The 23,596-nt window shown below is 37.1% G+C and overlaps 1 protein-coding gene across 26 annotated transcripts; it reads left to right on the top strand.

Moving 5' to 3' along the window:
• The first annotated feature begins 8,879 nt into the window (after positions 1 to 8,879).
• On the top strand, positions 8,880 to 21,661 carry LOC103701812 (protein WEAK CHLOROPLAST MOVEMENT UNDER BLUE LIGHT 1). Of its 26 annotated transcripts, none has more exons than XM_088721916.1 (7): positions 8,937 to 9,163; positions 9,789 to 9,874; positions 10,735 to 10,824; positions 13,992 to 14,087; positions 17,375 to 17,443; positions 18,014 to 19,009; positions 19,564 to 21,661. In XM_088721916.1, the coding sequence occupies exons 6-7, from the start codon at positions 18,047 to 18,049 to the stop codon at positions 21,418 to 21,420; spliced, it is 2,820 nt and encodes a 939-aa protein (XP_088578042.1). In that variant the 5' UTR covers positions 8,937 to 9,163; positions 9,789 to 9,874; positions 10,735 to 10,824; positions 13,992 to 14,087; positions 17,375 to 17,443; positions 18,014 to 18,046; the 3' UTR covers positions 21,421 to 21,661. The 26 variants fall into 26 exon arrangements, with proteins under 26 accessions (XP_038984526.1, XP_038984519.1, XP_088578046.1 ...); XM_088721917.1 differs by having other exon boundaries at positions 13,992 to 14,125; XM_088721914.1 differs by having other exon boundaries at positions 13,992 to 14,125; positions 17,372 to 17,443.
• The last annotated feature ends 1,935 nt before the right edge of the window (positions 21,662 to 23,596 follow it).

Below are 23,596 nucleotides of genomic sequence, written 5' to 3'. Positions count from 1 at the left end.
AATAATATGTTCGGTTGTATGTTTGCTGTTGAGCCAACCCTAGAGGATTTGATCAGGCGCGGGAGCAGCCATGCTACTTTCACATGGGATTGTAGCTAGAAGCATAAATAGGTTGAATGCAGGTTGGATTCTTACAATATCGATATCCAAATTTGATATAATAATTAAAAAAAAATGGATTCAAGTTTAGTTCCATTAAAATGGATAAGTTCCGGGCTCACATTATTAACAATTAGATTCGAGTTTGGATTTAAGTTTTCTTGAGGATTAGTTTAATGAATAAGTTTTCTCGAGGTTTAATTAATAATGTCCAAAGCTAAGAGTATTCTTATCATAATAGTATATCATTACAAGAGTAGGACATGAAAAGTGAAAGAAGTAGGATATGAGAAATGAATGGTTGTTTTTTTTAAAAAAATCCAAACACCTTTAAAATAGATGAAGTTTCTATATATATTTAGTTTGATTGAAACAAAATCAAAATCTTAGTATTGATTGGGATTTTGGAATTAAAATAGCAACTGATAAGAGTTCAGGAGAGCATGCATGAGAAAACAAAACTAGAGTTTAGAAGAGCATACACGAGAAAACAAAGTAAATCCAAATATGAATAAAAGGAATCAACACAAACTATGCAGCCAATTTTTCTTGTATTCCTATATTTACATGTATTATATATAATTAATTTTCCAATATTCGAGTTATCAGGTTTTCGGTTTCCAACATAGCTACATTTGAGTTTAATTTAATAAAAATTTGCATCCTATATATACATAATCCGAATTCAATCCAGTAAGATTATCAAAAACTTAATTTGAATTTATACCTGATTATTACAAAATAATTGGGTGAAGTTATCAAGTATTCGTTTGTCATTTTAACTATTTTTCTCTTTGCTTAGCTGGTCGCGGCTTTGCCATTCAAGATGATGGCGTTTGAATTCCAGTGGCAAATAAATATCAAATCTTATTAATTTTAAACAGGGACATAAAAACTTTTAGCTCATTATCAAATAAATATTATGTCATCAATACTTCATCGCCTTTAGACTTTGTTAACATTACCAAAGCCATCTAGTACTCGAGTGGTCTAGTTCCCATTCATAATCTGCACTCAGAACTTGTAGATGGAAAGGCAACTCTCCACATACACAACTTTCCTCCTAGATATGTACACATTGATTTCTCTATAAGTATTTCTATAAATCTTGCATGAATATCTAATATCTAAAACCATTTGAATAACATCTTCTAAAAAGTTGCTCACCTTGGGGTATGCCCTCAAATTTTCTTCCATTTCAACTTCCTCCACAGCTTCTTCCATATCTAAAGGTGAAATCATATTAATGTCATGTTAAAATGGACCAAATCTCTGAGCTAAATATAGTTTGGAAGAATATAACTTCTATATAGGCAAGCAAGGAACCAAGATTTTGCAACTGTGATTTCATTCCACCAATTATAGAAATTTTATTTTATTTTTGAAGGAATAGTGATAGAATTGTTGCAATCTCATGGAACTTCTTTCAAGAACAATCATGTTATCTTTGTTGCATAAGGATTATGTAAACTGAACTATTGGCCTAATCATCTATTAAAAGAAAAATCTTGCAGACTGTGTATGTTAATTAGTTAAAAGGTTTTTACAAAAAAATTGTATAAAAAATAGACTAATTTGCATCTCAATGATACATTCTATATCGATGAAGTACTCAAACTCGAGCACTTTCGCTTGGCATCTAAAGTGAAAAATCAAAAATATCATGCGTAATATAAAGCCATAACAATGACTACAATACATCTAATAAATTGTTACCCATGCTAAAGATTTCCTGGCTAGCTTTTAGTCTAGATAATCATAGTTTGGACAACCTCCTCCAGTTGTAACTTAGATGGATTGATTAGATTGACTGTTGTTTTGATTTGATGCCATCACATGTTGCTCATAATTCCCTGTATGGTCATATGGATTGTTCTGTCAGAGATTTGAGTTAAATTAATTATCTTTTCATCAAACCATGAACCATGAACTCAGGAATGTTGTCACTTGCTTGTTGCGTGAGCACATCAATTTCAAATAGATGAGTCCATGTCATGATTTTTTTAGAGCAAAAAGTTCACACATCTTTTCTTGAGCTATGAATAGTCTATTTGGTCTTTTATTAGTCATCTAAGCTTAATCAGAGACTCTTGGTATTTACAAAATTTTCTCAAACTGCCGATGCATACATGCAAACGACAGGCATAGATTTTCCTTCAAGTTATGTACAGATCCAAAATATTTTCTTGTGTAAAGTGTATGAAATAATATTACTTTTCATTTTTGATGTCATTATATGTTGTAATAACAATTGACATAAACTATTGAAGTAAAATTATATGATTGAGCAAAATTTCTAAATTTTCTTCAATAAATAATGTATTATTATAAATTGGCTAAAGGAATGGGGCATAATTATTATGGAGAACCCGCATGGCCCAATGATCTTTACCATTCATTGTATACATTTATGGTTAATGAAAAGGCATGATGATGTTGGACGGTGGCCCCAAAACATTGCTAAAACTAATCAACCTTGTAAGATATTGAAATTTTCGTATATAAGATGGAACAAGATGATCTCTTGGTGCAAATTCAGAGCCTTTAGTCCTAACACATATAAATAGTTTATTTAAAATACATAGATTCGTATTTCCTTTTTACTTCAATTACTTGAGCGCGAGATATTGATTAAACACTCAATTATGCGTGGCTCTATATATGCAATAAAATAATCATATGATAATTACCTTTTTTTTGGTAAAAGCGACATTTCATATAGCTCTAACGTGAGTACATCCAGCCATATCAGAAGAAAGAAAAGAGTACAGAGTAGGGGGTATCCCTCCTACCGATGTCCAAAGGATCTCTCCGGAGTGTCGGGCCACATAGGAGGCAACCCAATCAGCTGCACTGTTTGTCTTCCGAAAAACGTGTAAAGCCTGAAAATCGCTCAACTCCTGAGCCAACCTACGAGTATCGCGGATAAGAGGATGACCATCACCATATCTGTCCAATTCTCGAACCCAGTCAATCACCACAGAGGAGTCCCCCTCAAGGCATAGCCGCTCAGCACCCAGTATCTGCCTGGCAAAGGATATCCCTTCCCAAGCTGCCCGCAGCTCCGTCCCAACAGCAGTAAGTCCCGGCGTACGACGGCCGTCAGCTGCTATCATCCTCCCGAGATGATCCCTGATCACAAAACCAACGCCTCCGGACACTCCGTCCACCGACATACTACCATCGAAGTTCACTATGAGATAACCAGGGGGTGGGGGTACCCAAGAAACAAGGACGAACCTGGGCGCTGTGACAACAGAAGAAGTACCCCAGATGTCCCCGGCCATCCCAGAAGAGAACCTCACGGTAGCTATGGTGATCTCCCTCGCATGACGTATCGCTCTGTCCACCACCATCCTCGGTGGTAATCTCCTACCCTCAAACAAGCCAGCATTCCTGTCCAACCAAATATAATAAGCCAAATATGCCCAGCGAATCCCTGCATCAGCAATACTAGGCCTCCGCATGGAAACCCTCAACCAATGAATCAAATCCTATACCGACTCGACTGAGTGGGGCAGTAGGTCCGGTGCTCTCCTCCAAATCTTCCTGGCTCTGGGACACTGCAGTAAAACATGATCAATAGTCTCCTTAGTATCTATACACACCTCGCAACCCTGAGTGATCCTCATCCCACGCCGTGTTAACAAGCTCCTGGTCGGTAAGCAGCCCCATGCCACCTTCCAGATGAAGAGCGCCACACGCGGGTGAATCCGCATCCTCCAAATCCATCCCCCCTCTATCTACCGGCCTGGCTCACAGCTCATCAACTGATGAATATCCCTGGCGCGCACCTGCGACCTCCCTGTCGGCACTCAGACTAGTCTGTCTGGCCTCTCCCGAGCAGGAACTGGTAGAGCCAGGACCATCTCTGCCAGCTGCGTCCCAAACACCTCCTGAATCAGCTCCTCTCTCCATCGTCCTCCCCCTGGCTCCATCAGATCTCTGACCCTGAGGCCAGCTATCCTCGCCGTGTCCACCATCACCGGCAACCTACTAATCGGCTGCTCTGTCACCCAGCTGTCACCCAGATAATTACCTTCACTTTCAAAATTGTAGTCATAACATGAATGTCTCAATATTATACTAGCACTGCTTTGATAAGTTTTATCATTGGACGATGATCGGTTATAATTTTTTTATTGTATTTCTTCTTCTATACGTGCATTTGCTCATACATTTTCACCAGTAAAGTATGAGAATTAACTAGAATTTTAAACAACTGACAAGTATTCATTTTTCTAAAAGTAAATAATTAATGTATATCATAAAGTAAAATATCGAAGATGCGGGGGAATGAATGATGCACAAAAATAATGTGAAAAATACATATCACCTAATGAATTTTCATCGCAACAACTGCTAGAGAACAATTTTAGTTTAATGCTTGCAACAAAACATTTATGAGCAATACTCTATTTTTTTAATCAATTCAAATGGTACTTTAAATATGGAAAATCCTTAATTGTGATAGGGTTCAAAAGGATAAATCACAAACATTTCATAATAGCGCTATGTTATAGTTATGTTTTATGGATTAGTTATATTTTTTACTGCTAACTTGAGTCAACTTGATAAGCTACAATTGAAATATAACAAGTAAGAACCCTCTTAGATTGAAAGAATATCATATTGATAGTGTAAAAAAATTCTTAAAAGTTATAGATCTTTTGTTGAGCAAAAAAAACTCAATTTTATGTTTATATAAGGACATCATATCTAGCCTTTTTGTATGAGCAGCAATTAATATCCATTAGTTTAATTTTTAATAACAAAGTTAAGATAAAAAAGCAAACAAGATAAACATTACTTCAAACAATAAAAACAACTCCCTTGTCTTTTAGATATTAGCCCTTAGGGCTAGACATGCCCATATCTTCGCTATTTATGTCTCACATGAAGCCAACCACAAGGGTTCACTAAATGTGTGCGCGCGCACGATATATATATATATATATATATATATATATATATATATATATATATATATATATATATATATATATATATGATTTTTTTATGCACACAAGCAAAAGAAAACTTAAATTTATTTTGAAGGACTTTTTAATCGAAAATAATTTATAGTTTTGTTCATGGGTTGAATACTTATTGCGAATAAGAATTCACATTAAATTTAAGATTTTAGCAATATTCAGGCCATATATATCATTCATTTTAAAAGCAAAGTTTAAATCATTTAGCTCTATTCGAGTATTTGATACTCGTTTTAGGAAAGAATTCAAGTTTGTAACTTTACGTTCTAAATTTTAACTAATTTATTAGTTTCAAAGGCCAAAATCTGCTTAAACTTTTATCATAAGAGTACAGTTGAATTTGGATCAAGTTAGTAAAGCTCTTTATGGTATTAAGTCGATTTAATAAGAATTTATATTACAAGATTTAGTTGGGAAGTCTTCTTTGAAAGCTTATTTTAGTAAATATATGGATAAGAAAGCCATGGAAAAATAGAAGAAAAGATGCCCAACTAAAAAACTTAAAAGAAAAAAATTATATTGGTGGTTATAATTGAGCCCGGATCCTGGGTCCAGACTCCGCAGAACAACAGTACTTATCATGGGCGTGATTAGGGCTGCAAATGGGTCGGGTTGGGTCGGGTCCTAGGTGACCCCGATCCGACCCGGTTGCATGTTCGGGTCCTAATTTTGGACCCAGACCCGACCCGGTTGAAAAACGGATCGGGTCGGGTCGGGTCCATACCTACCCTGATGGGTCATTCGGGTCGGGTCGGGTCCGGATCTGGTCGGGTCCGGATCGGGTCTGGGTCGGATCCGGGTCAGATTTGCATTTTTAATTCAATATTTTGTCAACTCCAATACTCCATCACCAATTCACCATCAGGTGAAGCCTTTTGCAAGCTCAACAATTCCTCCTGGAAGGCTGGAAGCGTGAAAATAAAGGCTGCAAGCTCAACAATTCAATATCTGTTACATTCAAAACCGGTTCAGAATACGTTTCACCAAAAAAATTGAAGGCAAACTGATCAACCAGGTTTAGATCTAGCTTATTCAAAACACATTTATCCATCTAAAACATTTATTAGCAAAAAAAAACATTTGAACAGGTGCAACTTTCCATCTAAAACATAAACATTTGAACAGTTGCAACTTGGAATTGCTATTCATAAAGAATCAAAGCTGGTTACAGTATTAGCATCACAGGATTTTTCAAAGCAAAATTCAACCCCATATGACAAAGGACAATCCAAACAACAGCATTACAACCTGGGTCACAGTTTTAGGATCACAACATTACAATTTACTACATCACAGCAAAATTCTACCCCATATGACAATCCAAAAGGATGCATCACAAACTTCAACTTGAGAGTACAGATTTCAATTGAATAGTTACACACTTACACTAGCAGGAGCTAATTAATATACAGGCATACGGACAATCTAAACTTATTGTGAGCTAATTAATATACAGGAGCTAATTAATATACAGGCATACGGACATTAACCTATTTCATAGGCTTATAGCGTATTCATTCTCCACCATCCATATTTTTTCATAATTTACAGCATGCAAAGCCAACTATAGAAATCCCTACTATATGGATCCTCCAGTCAAGACCCAAGGACCTAAACTTTGCTTAAGTCAATCAACATTAGAAAGGAGGAAAACTCTGATGAATGATAAAAGTAACAAATCCAAATTTATCTATCATTTCATGAGAAAGTAGATCGAGGAAGACCACAGCACTGTTCAAAACCTCTTGCAGAATATCACAAGTTATGCAAAAAAAAAACAAAAACCACAGCACTGTTCAAAACCAGATCAAGGAAGACTTTAGCAGAGAGAATGTCGTGCATATAAAATCTTGAAAACTATGATTAAATCTCAAAAAAATTGTGCAAACTAGGTTAGATCTCACAGATTGGTAGAAAATAAAACAAGTAGGCCCAAATGATGCTCCCCAAGTGTGGCACGCCCCTCCTCCAAATCTTCCGACTATCCCCGACGACCCCCACCTCTCCCTCTCCCTCTCCCTCAAGTCCGGCGTCGTTGCCCTGTTACAAGATAAGCCCCCTTCGCCGGAACCATCTCCCGACCTATGCTAAAAAAAATACGGAGGACTGGAGGAGGGACATACCTTGGGACGCCGAAGAATGGGAAGAGGGAGATCCGCGGAATGGGGAGTCGGAAGTCGGGAGATCTAGGGCACCGAGCACGGAAGCGGGCTACTCTTCTCCAAATGATCCTCCGCCGCAGCTCAAGATCTAGGGCACAGCCGCACGGGAGATCTAGGGCACCGAGCACGGAAGCGGTCTACTCCTCGTCTCCTCCAGATGATCCTCCGCCGCAGCTCAAGAGTCAAGACCTAGGGCACAGCCGCTGCGCCGCACGGGAGAGAAAAAGGAAGGAAGGGGTCCAACAGGTGAAGCGGATGATTTATATATCATCCGTTGCGGGCTGCGGGCAAAGCACAGAGCACAGTAGTCACTAGTCAGTAGCACTGCGGGCCTGCGGCCCAATGGCCTGCATGTCTTAAAAAAATGATCCAAAAAAATTGGGTCGGGTCGGGTCGGGGTGCGGGTCGAAATTGGGTGGACCCGACCCGACCCGAAAAATAGAACGGGTCCAAATTTAGGACCCGACCCGGCCTCGCGGGTCCTAAAATGCGGGTCGGGTCGGGTCTTAAGCGGGTTGGGTCGGGTCGGGTCACGGGTCGACCCAACCCATTTGCAGCCCTAGGCGTGATGCATCAATGACCATTGCACGGTATATGGACGGCGGGGCGGCGCCATCAAGTTTAGATGCGGCTTGCATTCAAGTCCTCCGATCTTGCATTGATTGGTACTAATTTTTGATAGCTTTAGTAATTTTCCAGGTTACTTTAGGTTGCTGAGGGACCCTAAAAGGCGCCGCCCCTAATTCCACTTTTAACGTTTCCTACGTGTAAAGCTGAACCTGGCCCAAAAAGCTGTTCCCTGTTGAGATTCATCCCTTGCCATCTTTGCGTATCAAATCAACGGACAACAAAATAGAGGCACAGACTGGGCCTCTTTTTATGCTGGACAACGCTCTGAAGAGATATTTTAGCCATATTAGAAGGGTTCTTTCTTGTACTATATCAAATTGTAGCTCTTGATTCTGGCTGCTTTTATAGAGTAGAATGAGCAGTAGTTTATCAAAAAGAAGCCTGAAAAAAAAAAAAATCATTCCTGGACCCATCTCATTAGGCTACCGACATCCACTCGCTGTTCGCACGCGGACATGAAACGTCTGGCCCTCCCTTTATCACCACCCCTCCTCCCATTATTATTACACTTTACAAACTAAACAATAATTTCTCACTACCAAATCCCTATTTATTTATTTATGAGTCCATTGTTCTTTTCTCCCTTGCTTACAGCTAAGAAATTTTTAAAGCAAGGTTATTTCTTTTCTTTGTCCTTTCCCATCCTATGCTCCTCGTACAAGTTCCTATACTGATAGCTAGAGCCACCGTCCAACTCACAGGAAATCCAAACTTTTAACGGCAGTTTTTTCTTCACGCATAAGAACATTATGCGGACTTTAAAGATGGAGATGGAACTCGTTTTGTTAAAGTAGTAGGTGGTGAGGTGGCGGCCTGTCGTCAACTCGCTTGGAGCCTGGAGGGGCCTCCGCCGTTGCTTCGCACGTTGGTCAACATGACAACGGCTCTTTTCATTTCTTTTATTATTTTTTTCCTCTAAACATTTCTCACACAAAAAAAATCGAGAAAATATTGATATATATATATATATATATATATTCTAAAGTAAGAAAAAGAGTGGTATAATAATTATTTTGTTGTCAAAATATAAATAAAAAAATTCTAATGATGAGAAGATGGGAGACATAAAGAGAGAGAGAGAGAGAGAGGCGGAGGTGAGAGCTGAGTGAAGAGATCCATGGGGCTCATCTGTGAATGGGTCCGCTTCTCCTGCACGTGACTTGCCGTTCCTCTTCAATCAATCCGCTCTCTGTCTCGGCCCCAAAAAACCCTTGCGATCCTTCGTTTTCTCGGTGGAATTGAGCTCGTCTGGATGCTTTGGCTCTGAAAGAAATACGAGTAAGCCTTTTCTTTTCCTTTCTACCTTTTTTTTTCCTAAAAAAATACTTTGATTTATATTGCTTGCTTTCATTTAATCTGCATGGATTTAGTTAAGAATTCTTGATGAATATTAGGGAATTGAACTTGAAAGATGGGACCTTCTATTTATTTTTTTGTTTTTTCTTTCGTGAATTGACTGGTTGTCTGAAGCTTAGATGTTTAGATTAGATGCGAATCTGCGGATTAGAATTTGGACTTTTTGAGCTTGTGCTGAAAGATTTCGAGGAAAACCCATTTTGTATCGCTGTTTCTTCTTTCCTTTCCTCCTTTTATTTTTTGGGTTAGGATTTCCTCTCAAGAAGCTGGCATGAAGAGTTGAGGTAATTTGAATTTGCTATAGTAGTTTTTTTATTCAGAGTGCTTTCTGATTTTGAATTTGCTAGTATTTCTTCCGGAACTTGAACTTAGTTCGTTCCTATATATAGGCTTCTTTTGCTGATTTGCTTCCCCTAATCCGAGGCTAATTTTCCCCTCTCCTTCTAATGGACAGTGGATTTGGGTTGGCATCGTCCATCTTTAGATGTGCACTATTGACTCCAAAGATTCAATTTTTTTTTTTTTTTTTGAATTTGTCTTGCAGCAGACTGGCAAGATCAGAGGTTCAATTTCCATTTGTAGTAGGCCACTGATGTAAGTTGATTCCCATCTGCAGAAGAAGCTATACATCTGGTATCGCTCTCTTTTTCCTTCTTTGTTTATGTGATTCATCTTAGTCCGAATGAAGACAGTATGCTGTTTTATTCTCATACTAGCTGAGCAAGATCTCTCCATATTAAGGACAATTTTTTACTAGATATACAAATTTTTAGGATACTTCACAAACCATACTTCTATGTTGTTCTCTTCTTTTAAATGTAAATTTAGCAAATGAGGCATATGAAAGCCCAATTGCAAGGAAAATATGGGTTGATGCTATCAGCACATACATCATTTTTTTTAAAGTTAGTTTTCATGCTCACTGAAAAAATCATGATGAGTTTTGACATGGCGAATAATGAAGTACTCCATAACATGTTATTCTAGGTTGTGTATGTAAACATAAATAACACAGTTCCTTTTCATAGGACTTAGCTAAGATTTTACTGGTATTGTAGCTTATGAAAGTTATCAATAGTATGTTCATAAAAAAGTCATATTGCATTTAAAGTTTTAAGAATTTTTAGTGCTTGATCTTGTGTTATTGCAGTATAATGTGTTCATTTGATAGGTGAGGTGACAGTGTTTTGGCAGGCTATGCATGAGATATTTTTCAAATATTCCTCATACTACCTTCCAGATTGATCATGCCCAAGATCCATACTTTTTGAAATCAACCATAGAAATTTGAGTGTTAGCTGATTCTGTAATTTTAGGAGGATATAGGGAGAAAATGACAGAGAAAAGCAATAGAAATATATGCACCTTGCTGGAGTTCTTCTTGACTTAATTAACTTTTCAGATCTTTCAAACAAGAAAAATTAAAACAATTATTTGGTCAAGTTCATATGGCTAAGGAGCTAAAGAACTTTAATTGTATGCATCATTTGCAGTGTTAGCTGAACATTTGTAAGAGTGCCAAATTTTAAGTACCTGACAGAGCCCAAGTTTCCTGAATATTTTGGCTCTCCACAGAATTTTAAGTAAGTCACATTTCTAAAGTCTAATTTACTTTTGATTGATAGAATCTCTAATTTAATCTGCATGGATTCTGTTAAAATTCTGGTTATGTAGTAGGTTTTAAGTTCAGATACTCTCTTTTAAGTTGTATTATGATAAGTTTTGTGTTTCTTTTTCTTTAAGTTGATCGGTGAAGATTAGATGCTTAAATAAGGATATAAGAAATCTTGTGTTTTTTGTCATGGTTATGGAATCGAGGGGCAATCAAGTTGGCCTCTTCTTTTTACTGAAGAATCTACGGAAAGTCTGATATAATAATCTAGATGGATCTCCAAATCATGTTGCATGTGAAAATGTCACAGATTGGCTGCATCCGACATTTCTTTTATATTCTTGTCCGGAACAAGTAGACAAAATAGACATTATCTGTTCTTCCAACACCTTTGATTCGTCTATAGGTCACAATATCATTATATGATTTTGGTTTATTTTGAGTCTTACGTTTCCTTTTTCTCATGCCAACCTTTTGGTACTCTTTATGCATTGATTTTCACTGTACTTCTTTTCAACTGCTGCATCAATTCGTGCTCACATCAGCTTTTCCTGTATATGTGAGAGAATGCAAATGTAAACACTCTCGTAGATTAGCATAGTGGCCAAAATAGATAGTTTTTCATAGTTTCCAACCATAATGTTTTCAATTATGACCCACTTGAAAGTGGATTTATGAAAATGCGGCTGACATGACAGTCTCACAGGCCGTAAACAGAAATGTTGTTATAGGATAAAAGTGCGCAAAAGTAAAGATCCACTAGAATGGGAACATTGAAATATTTAATATGAATACTTTTACATTTTTATGACATGCATGCATGTTGTGTTTATATATGTAGGATTTGTTGTAAGGTTGACTAGATTTGATACCAGATCTAATCAGGACACATGTAGAAATGGGGTTTTACAAGTAGATATTATCTACCAACCAAGGATTTAAATGCCATGGACATGTGGCATTCTGGTCAGTAAGTTGTACAGCACGTGTTCTGCTATGCTGAAACTAAAACAAAGATTTAGGATCCCCATTGGCTGTATCAACTTGTGCTGAATTGGCATTGGTCAATATGGGCTGAAACCTCTCAATACCGAATGGTTCACCTAATTGGTACAACACGTGTTCTGCTGAGCTGAAACAAAAACAAGGACTTAGGTGCCCTGTTGGCTGTGTCAACTTGTTTGGCCAGCCGGTAGGGGCTGACACCTCTGAATACCAAGTGGTTCGATTTGTTCCCAATATTGACCAAATGTGGAAAGCTAGTACTGGTCCAGCGTAGCCAGAAAATTGAAAACACTGTCTGAATTGCTGGAAAAAAAAACAAAGATTGATTTTCGAGACCTCTTTTCTCTATGTCAAGTCATCTAAAAATGGACGGTTCAAATAGCACTGGTGTGCTATATAGGCAGAGTATGATAAGGCCAATCAGCTTTGGCGACATCAAGTCAAATTCAAGGATGGAAATTTCAAAGACATCCGGGTATGATATACTATATCTAAAATGCCTATAAATAGAAAATTATTTATTTTGGAGGCCACTTGCATATGCATAAAGTCGTCAGAAATGAATGATTTAAATAGCACACACAAACAATGTCTCATTTGATGTATGGGTAGAAGGCATCAGAAACAGTTGAAATTTGGTATCCGTGTGCTTTAACTTTTAAGACCTCTAGATCAAATCAAAATAGGGTGGAAGAGAGGGGTTCAAACACTGTCGAGTGAGCTAAAGCTCAACAGCCTTTATCTCTAACAGTGTTGTTGTAATCTAATCAGTGATTAAAATTAAATATGTCATCATTTGCCATGTACTTGACTTTTTTGGGCGGATTTAATGCCCAGTTGAATAGCAAGAAATCTTATCCTTTCTCAAGTGCTTGAAAATAAGGAGGATCTTTATCTCATTTGGCAGTGTGTGTTGGACTCTTTCTTCCCACCCTGTTTGTGTGGGAAAACTAAAAAAGGTGCATGTTGTGTATACATGTGCATCTTTGTATACACATGTATAGCTTTAATTGTACCACGTCATAACTAATTTGGTAGTGCCCCATGCTCAAACGTATGGCGCCTCATCCAAGGCAATTATTCACACAATTTAATGAACTCTACATACTTTAAGACACATGTGGACTAAAATTTAAGTAGTTCGTGTGTTTCCCACTTATAGATGAAACAAGTCTTTTATTCAGTATTTGATAAACTGTGCATTTAAGTAGATACCTGATAATAGGTAAAATCAAGTACTTTGAATGCTTAAGTTCATGATGTAATGTGATTTGTTGATTTGAATGTCTCACCTCATAGTTTACAGTGTTTTAGATGTTGTGTATCATGTTTAATGATATTGATTTATCATCTAGATGTTCCATTATTTGCCCTCATAAAATTAAACCTTCAATCTTCATGATAAAATTTTGGCTCAACTCTATCTATCTACATGCATACACATATATCGTAAGTATACATAACATACCATAACCATAACTACTAGGCCTCGTTTCAGTTTTTAAGTGTTGGCTTTATGAATATTCACTTGCCAAGAATTCCTGTGGTGTTATTCAAAGCTTTTTCAAAACCTTTGTTATAACTATCAGCCCTATTGTCTTAGGTCCTTCCATCCTTTCTAATATCCTTTGATGCATTCTAGTATCTCACCTTACTAGGCCACACAATCTTCTTTTGACATGCCTGTATCATCACAATGAGTTATCCATCACTTTGTCTGTGACTAATGTGAGTCCTGAATCACATATACAAATGCATATAATTGCAAGCATAGATACAAAAATAAAAGGTCCAGACCTGGAGTGTAGGTTAAAGTCTAAACTAAAATTTTCAGATTTTCAAGTAAAAGAATTGACTTTGAAATTCGCATTTTGACTGTTTTGTCGTAGTCTTAGGCATTTCATGCGGATACATTGGGTTTTCTCTCAAACGTGCTATTTTGCCTTAAGTGTCACTGATGTGCAAAATAGGATATGAAATGAATAGTTAGGTTTCATCCAATTTTGCTATGTGGGTTTTGAATTGAAGCTAACCAAAATACCTTGGTTCATCTCTAACCAAAGTGTACACTGTAAAAGTGACGTGTCAATTTTCTGAGTTGGATGATCTGAATGAGTGTTTGATTTTGGCCAGTTTCAGCCAGTTTTCGTATTGGCCAAATCTGAAGCTTTTGGTTACAGCCTACTAAAGCATAACCAAGGCTGAACCTTGCTTGCAGAGGAACTAAAGGTGATATAGGATCCAACTGGCATACTCTAAGGGATAAGGTTTATATATATCTTTATTTGTAAATTTTCACGTGCTTCTTTTTTCTGAAATTTAATTTCCTTTTGGGCAATATTATCAATAAGATGCTTATCTTTATCAAAATTTGTTCAGTTCTGTAAATGTTTTCAGTGTATTAATGTATCGCTTGAGGGATCATCTTCTTTTCTTGTTTCTGTAGATCTTATAGTTTCATTTACTACCTCTAATTCTAAAAAGGAAAAGAAATAAATGAATCACTTAGATTGAACTGAATATTCATGTTTGCAACTGCTTCTCTCCCTTTTTTCCTTGTGAATTATTGGGACAAATTAGAAATGTTCGATAGAATTGTCTGTTAAGTGCATTATAGTCAGAACTTATGCAGAGCATTCTAAATCATTGCTATAAACAAAGCTAAATTGGTTACTTTTGTGTATTTTTTTTTGTCAATTTGCATGCTTGTTTGGCAAGGATTTAAATCTTGGTACCAGGCCCCATCTCAGTTGGTACTTGGGATGGTATGGTATTGGGGGAAGGTGGTCCAGTCAAGATGGAATGAAACACTCAGTAACAACAAAATAAAAAGGAAGCAAAATTGTGTCCTTATCCGTCCCAATCCTTCTCGATTACCCTGATGCATTGCCAGTGTCGGGACTCAACCGGGGCATTTGGATGGACCGAGATGACTAGGACATCCCAATTCAAGGGAGAACCAATGTCCCACACCCGTCCCACCCTTGTTTTTCTATTGGAGTGGTAGGGGACCTAAATCCTTAATATATATTGTTACTAATATTGTTTTTATCTTACTAGTTCTTTGTGACTTTGTAAAAGATGTATGATGTCAATAGGATTGTTAACACCTAAGACCCCAAGAAAAATCCCTGTTCATCTGCCCTTTCATTGGAAATGTTACATGTATACCTCGTACATCCTCAACAGCCATACCTTGCAAAAATATATGTATCATTTAAATAACTTTGCTTATTAGTATTCTTTTCTCTACCACATTTTTTTGTCTTTCTTTCTTCTTGCTAGAGTTACTGGAATTAACCATCATGCAGAGGCTGCTTTTTCTTTTTATTGCCAAATGGCTTTAACTTCTGTTTTGTTTGTTTTTGCCCGTCGTATCCCTTTTTTTATTATGTTTTGCTGAAGCACTGAAGTCAGCGATGTTGGTTAATGGATCTCGTATGCTTCGATGTCGAGTGTTGATTGTTGCTTGTTATAATTGATTCTATACTCAAATTAGAATCTAGAATTTGTTTTAGTTGTATTAAAAGTTTAACATCACTCTGTTTTTTTGTTAAACCAATCAAACATTGGATTCAAATTTGAATTATTAAGTGACATCAGGAAGCAACTTGACCATGCAATTGGAGGGAACATTGTGAGCTTAAAATTTTAAACCTGATGGAAATGTAGTTATTTTGAACCTAAATTTGAATTCTGCTTCCTAATAGGTTAATTAAGGCGACTCTAAATTTTTGATTAACTAATTTTAGATCAATTTTTCTCACTCGTTGATGCATATCTTATCTTAGATGAAATGAGTGGAGGTTGGATGATAAAAAAATGGTTATACAAAAGAGAAGTCTAACTCTAGAATAAATCATAGGTTGCATTTTTTTTTTTTAATAATTTAGATGTTGAAGTTTTAGGTACATATTTGGTTAAAAAGAAAAAAGTTACCAAAAGGAATAATTTAAGATGAAAGAGATTGAAGACTATGTTTTCTGAAAATTTATTGAAAGTGGAAATGTTCAAGGTCATGATTGTGGGATTTTTTTGAATTCATACAATATATTTGTATAAAAAATAAAACATGTAACTCCAGAGAATTCATATAATCATAAAATATCATGATTTTGTAATATATTCACAAACTTCCTTAAACAAGTTCCAATACTGGTGTTTTTCGTTAAAGATAGGGGGTTTTCACTTGCTAGGTGGGTTAGAAGTTTGCAATAAAAACTTTAAGGGCAAAAACTTTTCTGGTTGATGTGCATGCAAGAACTATTTGGTGTTGGTCCATTGTGTAATTTGTTAATGAATGGTGATAGTCATTATAAAGGTGCTGAGAAAGGTTGGGTGGGTGGCTTTGATTGTCATGGCATAGAAATGATGTTGCATGGATGACATTAACTACCATATCATGCTATGTCATATTCAGGGTGCGGGTTAGGTGTCTGGTGATCATGGATGACAGTGATCACCAAAGAGCAAAAATGATTTTGAGGTGGCTGTTAGTGGGAAATTGCAAATATTAGTTGAGAGCAAGAAGAGTGTGAGTATGTGATATCTTATCAAACAATCAGCACTTGGGCATCTCCCTTGCCTATGATGAAAAATGGGCAGTTGTCATTTACACACTTGTAGAAGAGATAAAAGAGAGATAGAGAGATAAGTGCAGGGAATTCTTTTGGACTGGAGAAACACCAATACCTGTAATGATGTGAACTGAGGCATTTGAAGGTCGAGCCCTATGGATGGTTCTTTGGTTTTCATTCACCAGTCTTGGTTTAATCATAGCTTGAAAGGAGGAAAAAAATGTTTGGCAGTATACCACTCAACAAAAGAGAAAATTGATTCAAAGAAGATTATAATTATCCTCTTTGCAAGGACAGAGTACCCTATATTGATGAAATAATGCTGGGTGATTATGGTTACAAGATGAAAGTGGGTAGAGAGATATCTTGTGCAAGCCCTACATGAAACTAAATGAATGGATGCTCAGTTTTCGTATTACAGCCACTGAAGAACGAGCAGGATGTGGGCTTGTGTCTGTGATTATCACATGATAAGGGAATTTGTGTCCTTCAAGATAGGCGGGTTAGTAGGTGGACAGCTGTAACTATAGTATGAGATAAGAAAAAGATATTTGTGATCTTTCTAGAAAGTGAGGGCGCATGGATGGTTACGTTCGTGTAAGTGGTTATGTTCACATAAAACAGAGGCTGTGAAGTGGAAGAATATCCTCGGGAATGGTGATCTAAATAATTGGAAAAGAAAAGCAATCATATTAATTAAGGTCATTCTCGAAATGAGGTGAAATTATTAGCAGGAATTTGAGGCACTTCCCGACACCCTTACTATTTGTGTAAGAGACTGGTATAATGGGCTTAGAGAGCTCAGGGGTGTTCTGTTTCTGACTTAAAGCAAGACTGTTAAAGTGCCTACATATAATTTGATTTACCTTTCATCCTTCTCTTTTATGTGTACTCTAAATTTCTCATTCTTTTATCTTTTTATTTTGCGCTACCCAGTAGTCAGAGGGAGAGGTATCTGTCTCCTACATTATGCGCTCAAGCAGACTAGCCTACCTGTGTCAAACTGAGGTATGGAGGTATTATATTCGCAGAGTTGGAACTAAGATAGACATGCTTATCTAAATGTTCTTCTACATAGATGTTCTTTTATCTAAAAGTTCTTCTATTCTCTGTTGGATGCACGAGATGTTCGTTTGACAATCTGAACCATTAATAGGTATGAAAAAGACCATGCGGGTTTGAAGTAATCTTGATAAGATATTTTGTGGATAATTGAATTTCGTGCTAACATGTATCATCTGATGGATAGCAATTTATCATTTAAAAATGAATGTTAAATGGCCTTTACAATCCAAGAATAATATACGTGAAAAAAAAAAGATGGATAAAGCAAATATATTGAAACATTAAGTGACAACTAATTGTAAATGCTGTAATTGATTTTGTATGACCTTAATATCAGAACACAATGTTTGTCTAGGTATATGTATGGGTGAATTTTATTTTATTTTTTTAATAAACATCTTTACCTTTTTATGGAAGTAGACTATAATCTGAGGGTTGTATAATCCACTGCTTACTCTGTGAACTTTTGTGGTGTCTTTTTTCCTTTTTGTTTTTTGTTTTTTCAATATATAGAGAGTATTGAAGTCAAGAACCTACTAGTTTTGGATGGAAGAAACAAGAGGCAGCGACGAAAATCCCTGTGGAGAATCCTCTCTGACCACATCATTGCCTTCACCAGTATGTTTGCCAACTTCCCTGCAATCCCTGACTTCCCCAGTTATTGATGAAAAAGCTGACACTGATCACCAGCAGAGAATTATGGTAAAAAATCCTGAGACATCAGTTCAGCAAGATGTTCCCAATTGCTTATCATTGGATCATAATACATCAAATTCATTGGAGAAGTCAAATGCATCAGGGGTTACCAGCAGCAATGCTGTAGCTCTGTCATCAGAAGTCCTTAGTGATCCAGTACCTCATTCATTGGATACATTGGGAGAACTGAAAGATATGCCACATCATCTTGAAGATAGGACTTCTGATAGAGTAACTGATGTTCAGATCAGTCATGACTCTAGTTCCACTGTTGAAATAAGAAAGACAGAAGAGATGCTCCATGATGTTCAGATCAGCTATGATTGTACTGCCACTGTTGAAATAAAAAATACACAAGAGATGCCTCATAATGTTCAGATCGGTTGTGATACTAAGACTCCCCATGATGTTCAGATCAGCGATGATTCTACTGTTACTGTTGAAATAAAAAAGAAGGAAGAGGTGCCCCATGATATTCAGATCAGTCATGATTCTACTGCCAGTGTTGAAATAAAAAGCACAGAAGAGACAGCCCATGATGGTCAGGTCAACAATGATTCTACTCCCTCTGTTGAAATGAAAAAGACAAATGATAGGCCTCATTTGCTGCATGATAAGCTTGATCATCATGTGGAGGTTGGAAATACACACAACAAGATGCAAGAATCAGCTTATTCTTCTCAACATGTAAAACATGAATATGCAAACAGAGGCCTTGTCGACACTGCAGCACCTTTTGAATCTGTTAAGGAAGCTGTCACCAAGTTTGGAGGAATTGTTGATTGGAAAGCTCACAAAGCACAGACTTTAGAGGTAATATATATTTCCTTTTGAGAAGTGTGATATGCTTTGCATCCTGCGTGCCCTCTGTGGTCATATGTTTCTTCACATTTGCTTCCATTTTATTCCCTCAAGGTTACTGTTGCCTTTTAAAGCAAAGTACCTTTCAATTACCATTATGCTTTTCGTGCAGGTGGAAGCTAGACAATTTATTCATTTAAATTTAAATGAAAAAAAAATAATATTATCTAATACCTTTTTCGAAAATAGTATTATCCTTATTTATTTCTAAGTACTCCCATTATGGAACTCATGAAAGCTTTCTAGAACTATTTATCTTTCGATACAAAGTTCATACTCCACAATGAACTCCACAATTACTTCCTTTTGATCTCTTTATTCCTTGCTCGACTTACAATTTTCAAAACAAGAGTCTTCTTCCTACAACCTAGACTGTGAACTTGTAATATTGATTCAAAAGATTCTGTATTCATAATTTCAGATGGTTGCCACAATCCTTATAAGATCTCATGACATCTCAATTTTTGATAGGGAGGTTTCTGAATTTATCAATTTGGTTAATGCAGAGACACAAACTTGTCCAACTGGAACTTGAGAAGGTACAAGAAGAAATTCCAGAATACAAAAAGCAATCAGAAGCTGCAGAGGAGGCTAAAGCACAAGTACTGAAGGAGCTAGACAGCACCAAGAGACTTGTAGAAGAACTAAAGCTGAACCTCGAGAAGGCACAAACTGAAGAGGCCCAGGCGAGACAGGACTCGGAACTTGCCCAACTCAGGGTCAAAGAAATGGAGCAAGGAATTGCTGACGAAGCTAGTGTTGCAGCCAAGGCACAATTAGAGGTTGCCAAAGCAAGGCATGAAGCAGCAGTTGCAGAATTGAAGTCTGTGAAAGAGGAGTTGAAAACAGTGCAAGAAGAACATGTCATATTAATTACTGAAAGGGACATAGCAATCAATGAGGCTGAAGAGGCTGTATCTGCATCCAAGGAGATTGAGAAGACTGTTGAGGAACTGACTCTAGAACTTATAGCAACAAAGGAATCATTAGAATTGTCTCACACTGCACATCTTGAAGCAGAAGAACATAGAATTGGTGCGGCCCTGGCTAGAGAACAAGATTGTCTTACTTGGGAGAAAGAATTGAAACAAGCTGAAGATGAGGTGCAACAGCTAAATGAACAGCTTTTGTTGACAAAGGACCTCAAGTCAAAACTAGATACAGCATTGACTCTCTTGTTGAATCTCAAAGCTGAGCTAGCCGCTTATATGCAGGCAAAGCTGAACCAAGAGTCCGAGGGAATTGAGGAAGAGAAACAAACAGATGATACAGAAGAAGCAAATAACATTGGGAGATCCATTCAAGAAGCATTAGCTTCAACACGAAAGGAGTTTGAGGAAGTGAAAGCTAATATTGAGAAAGCCAAGGATGAAGTTAATTGTTTGAGAGTTGCGTCTTCATCCCTTAAATTGGAGCTTGACAAAGAAAAAGCAGCCCTCACCAACTTGCAACAGAGGGAGGGGATGGCATCTATAGCAGTGTCTTCTCTTGAAGCTGAGCTTGATAGAACAAAACAAGAAATAGAAACGATTCGCACAAAGGAGAAAGAAGCTAGAGAGAAGATGGTGGAGCTACCCAAGTTTTTGCAGCAAGCAGCTCAGGAAGCAGATCATGCTAAGTTGGTTGCTCAGTTGGCACGAGAAGAGCTAAGAAAGGTCAAGGAAGAAGCAGAACAAGCTAAAGCTGGTGCAAGCACCACAGAGATCAGATTAAATGCAGCTTTGAAGGAAATAGAGGCAGCCAAAGCATCAGAGAGGCTGGCACTTGCAGCAGTCAAAGCATTGCAAGAGAGCGAGCAGGCTGCAGGTGTTAGGGGTGATGACTCCCCCAGTGGAGTGACTGTTTCATTGGATGAGTACTTCAGTCTTAGTAAGAGAGCTCATGAAGCCGAGGAGCTTGCCCATGAGAGGGTGACAGCTGCCATTGCACAAATTGAGGTGGCTAAGGAGTCCGAGTCAAAGAATTTAGCAAAACTGGAGGAAGCATATGGGGAGATGGGCGAAAGGAAGGAAGCACTGAGAGTTGCAATAGAGAAGGCTGAGAAGGCCAAGGAAGGGAAACTGGGAGTGGAGCAGGAATTAAGGAAATGGAGAGCTGAACATGAACAGCGAAGAAGAGCTAGTGATGCTGCTAAAGGTGCTGTGAATCCTTCGAAGAGCCCACCCAGAGGTTTTGAGCATAGTGAACCAAAAAGCTTTAGTAAGGAAGAAGTTGATGTTCTTGTCCATCCCATCTCCAATCCGAAGTTATACATGGCAGATGAAAGTCCAGAGAATGCTGTACCGGGGTTGAAGGCAAGGAGGAAGAAAAAATCTCTCCTTCCTCGAATTGTCATGTTCCTAGCCAGAAAAAGGGCTCAATAGCTCAAGTAATGGAATGCTATGTTTAGTGTGTTGAGTCATCTTTGTTGTACTTGTAAAATAAGTTAAATTTGTTGTTGATATGCTGACATGATGCAAATTTGTAATTTGTTGGTATAGGCTTTTGGAGAACAAGTCAAAAGAGGATGTTTGCGTGAATTTTGTAACGATTAAAGTCTAAAATTGTAAGTTATTTGAGCACTTCATGGTAAGTTATGTGATAATTTTGATTTATAGTTTGTAATATCCCTAGTACATTAAGATGAGCTGTGCCATTGTTGTATCATTTCATTAGTATGCTGTTTGTTCTCTAATCTTCTCAAAGAACCGTGCGAAGACAATGCACAACACCTAAAATTCCCATGGCTTGAACTCCATCATGGCCTTGATTCTGGCAACCAACTCGCACTCAAATTTTGGTTGAACCGAGATTGTACTTATGATCTGTGTATTGCTTTTAGTAGCAGCATAATATTTGTGGTTTGAATGTGATCAATGTTGTGAACGGACATTTTCTCAATCTTTGTTATAGCTGTTGCGGCAGCTGAAGCAGCTATTGGGTTGGCTATTTTTTTTTATCAATCCATCGTAACAGAAAATCAACTCGTATCAATCAATCCCAAAAACAATAAAGCTTTAGAATAGGCATGAGTGATCAAATGGAATAAAGCCGCTCGATAAGAACCTATACCTAGAGCTAACATAATATAACCTAATTGAGACATTGTAGAACAGGCTAAACTTCTTTTAATGTCTCTTTGAGCAAGAGAAAAAGTAGCTCCTAATAGTACTATTATTACATCATAAAGAAATGAAATTCATTATATAAGGTATGTCTGGATAACACATTTTTTTTTTAAGCTACTTGGGGCAAATGGTGGACTCACAAATAATGCAAAGAAAATAGGTGCGGCGAAGGCCCGCGACTTTGTGCTGAAGATGATTGCCAGACGTCTGGAGACGGGCAGCATTTGGGGGCTGAAATGGGGGCAAGTAGTGTGCTAATATGACTTGAACCTAATGCGATATGTCAAGCCTGATATAGAAGACCTGTTCAATTAGATATTGGGTTAGGATCAAGTTCCAGAATTGAATGTGATAGCTATTTGATTTCTGACCATCACTGAATTCACCATTGGACATGGATGTTGCCTTGCAACATCAGGCCAATCCTACTGGTAGACGTTTCTGCAATACAAATCTGTACTGGTAAATGTCATTGCCACATCTGCGGATTTGAGAAGTTCTCATGATTCAAATTACAGAGCTAGCTGAAAGGATGTAGATTTAGAATTGACCTCACACCATACTCCTGGATGAATTATCAAGGATAGTTTCAGGCATTTAGTTGATCATGGACCATATAGTCCCAACTTAAGTTAACAACAAACAGCAAAAAGGTAAAAAAATAACATGAATTTATCACAATGGTCATATTTGAAAGAAGGATATATTTTTCTATATCAAATTTAAGGAATGAATAGAAGGGTGTGTACGTTGAGTCCATAAGCGATGCTAATGGTGATTTTTCAAGCTAAAAGATCAATTCGAGCAAAAATTCCATTACGCACAAGGAAAAGAATAATAAAACTAGAAAAAAAAAAAAAGAATTTCATATAGAGGATTTTTACTGTTTGAGTTGGTAAAAATCACTAGGTTTTGAAAGTAGTAACCTAAACGAAGTCGTATCTTCGTACGAATTTTGGCCAGCTTTCTCCTTACAAAAACTAAAATTTTAGAATCCAAGGATGCATTACTTTTGCACAGTAACGCCATAATGACTTGAACACCAAAAAAATTAGATTTAATTTAAGATATTTATTTAATAATAGCAATTTCAGCCCTTGGCCTAAAAAATTGATAGATGAATAGAAAATATAATTACCTCAAAACACTTTGGGCCATCATACTTTGCCTAAAGCTGCTTGGTCAGTGCAAACAAAAGATTCAACTAGCAAGTTAAACATACTTTAGCCATAAAATGGCTAGTTCTTAATTTAGAGCTCTTAAATAATTATATTTGTAAATAGGAAATATCAAAATTATATTTCAAACGTACAAGTGCCTTAATTCTAAGCTATTAATTGACTCTTCTTGGAAGCATAGGATTATCTTGCAAGCATCTAAACAAATGATTTTTGTTTGGATCATCAATGATGGTCAAGACCATAATCATCTT

This window comes from Phoenix dactylifera, chromosome 5, assembly GCF_051530095.1.
Source record: "Phoenix dactylifera cultivar Ajwa chromosome 5, Ajwa_hap1_PhDact_Kaust_v1.1, whole genome shotgun sequence".
NCBI classification, from domain to species: Eukaryota; Viridiplantae; Streptophyta; class Magnoliopsida; order Arecales; family Arecaceae; genus Phoenix; species Phoenix dactylifera.
Note: the sequence above shows the minus strand (reverse complement) of the source record. Positions and strands in the feature narration are given on the sequence as shown.

Excerpts from the sequence above, each read along its gene's own strand:
- LOC103701812 (XM_039128598.2), top strand. The coding sequence starts at position 18,047 with ATGGAAGAAACAAGAGGCAGCGACGAAAATCCCTGTGGAGAATCCTCT. Across the intron at positions 19,010-19,563 it reads ACAAAGCACAGACTTTAGAG|AGACACAAACTTGTCCAACT; the intron begins GTAATATATATT and ends TGGTTAATGCAG.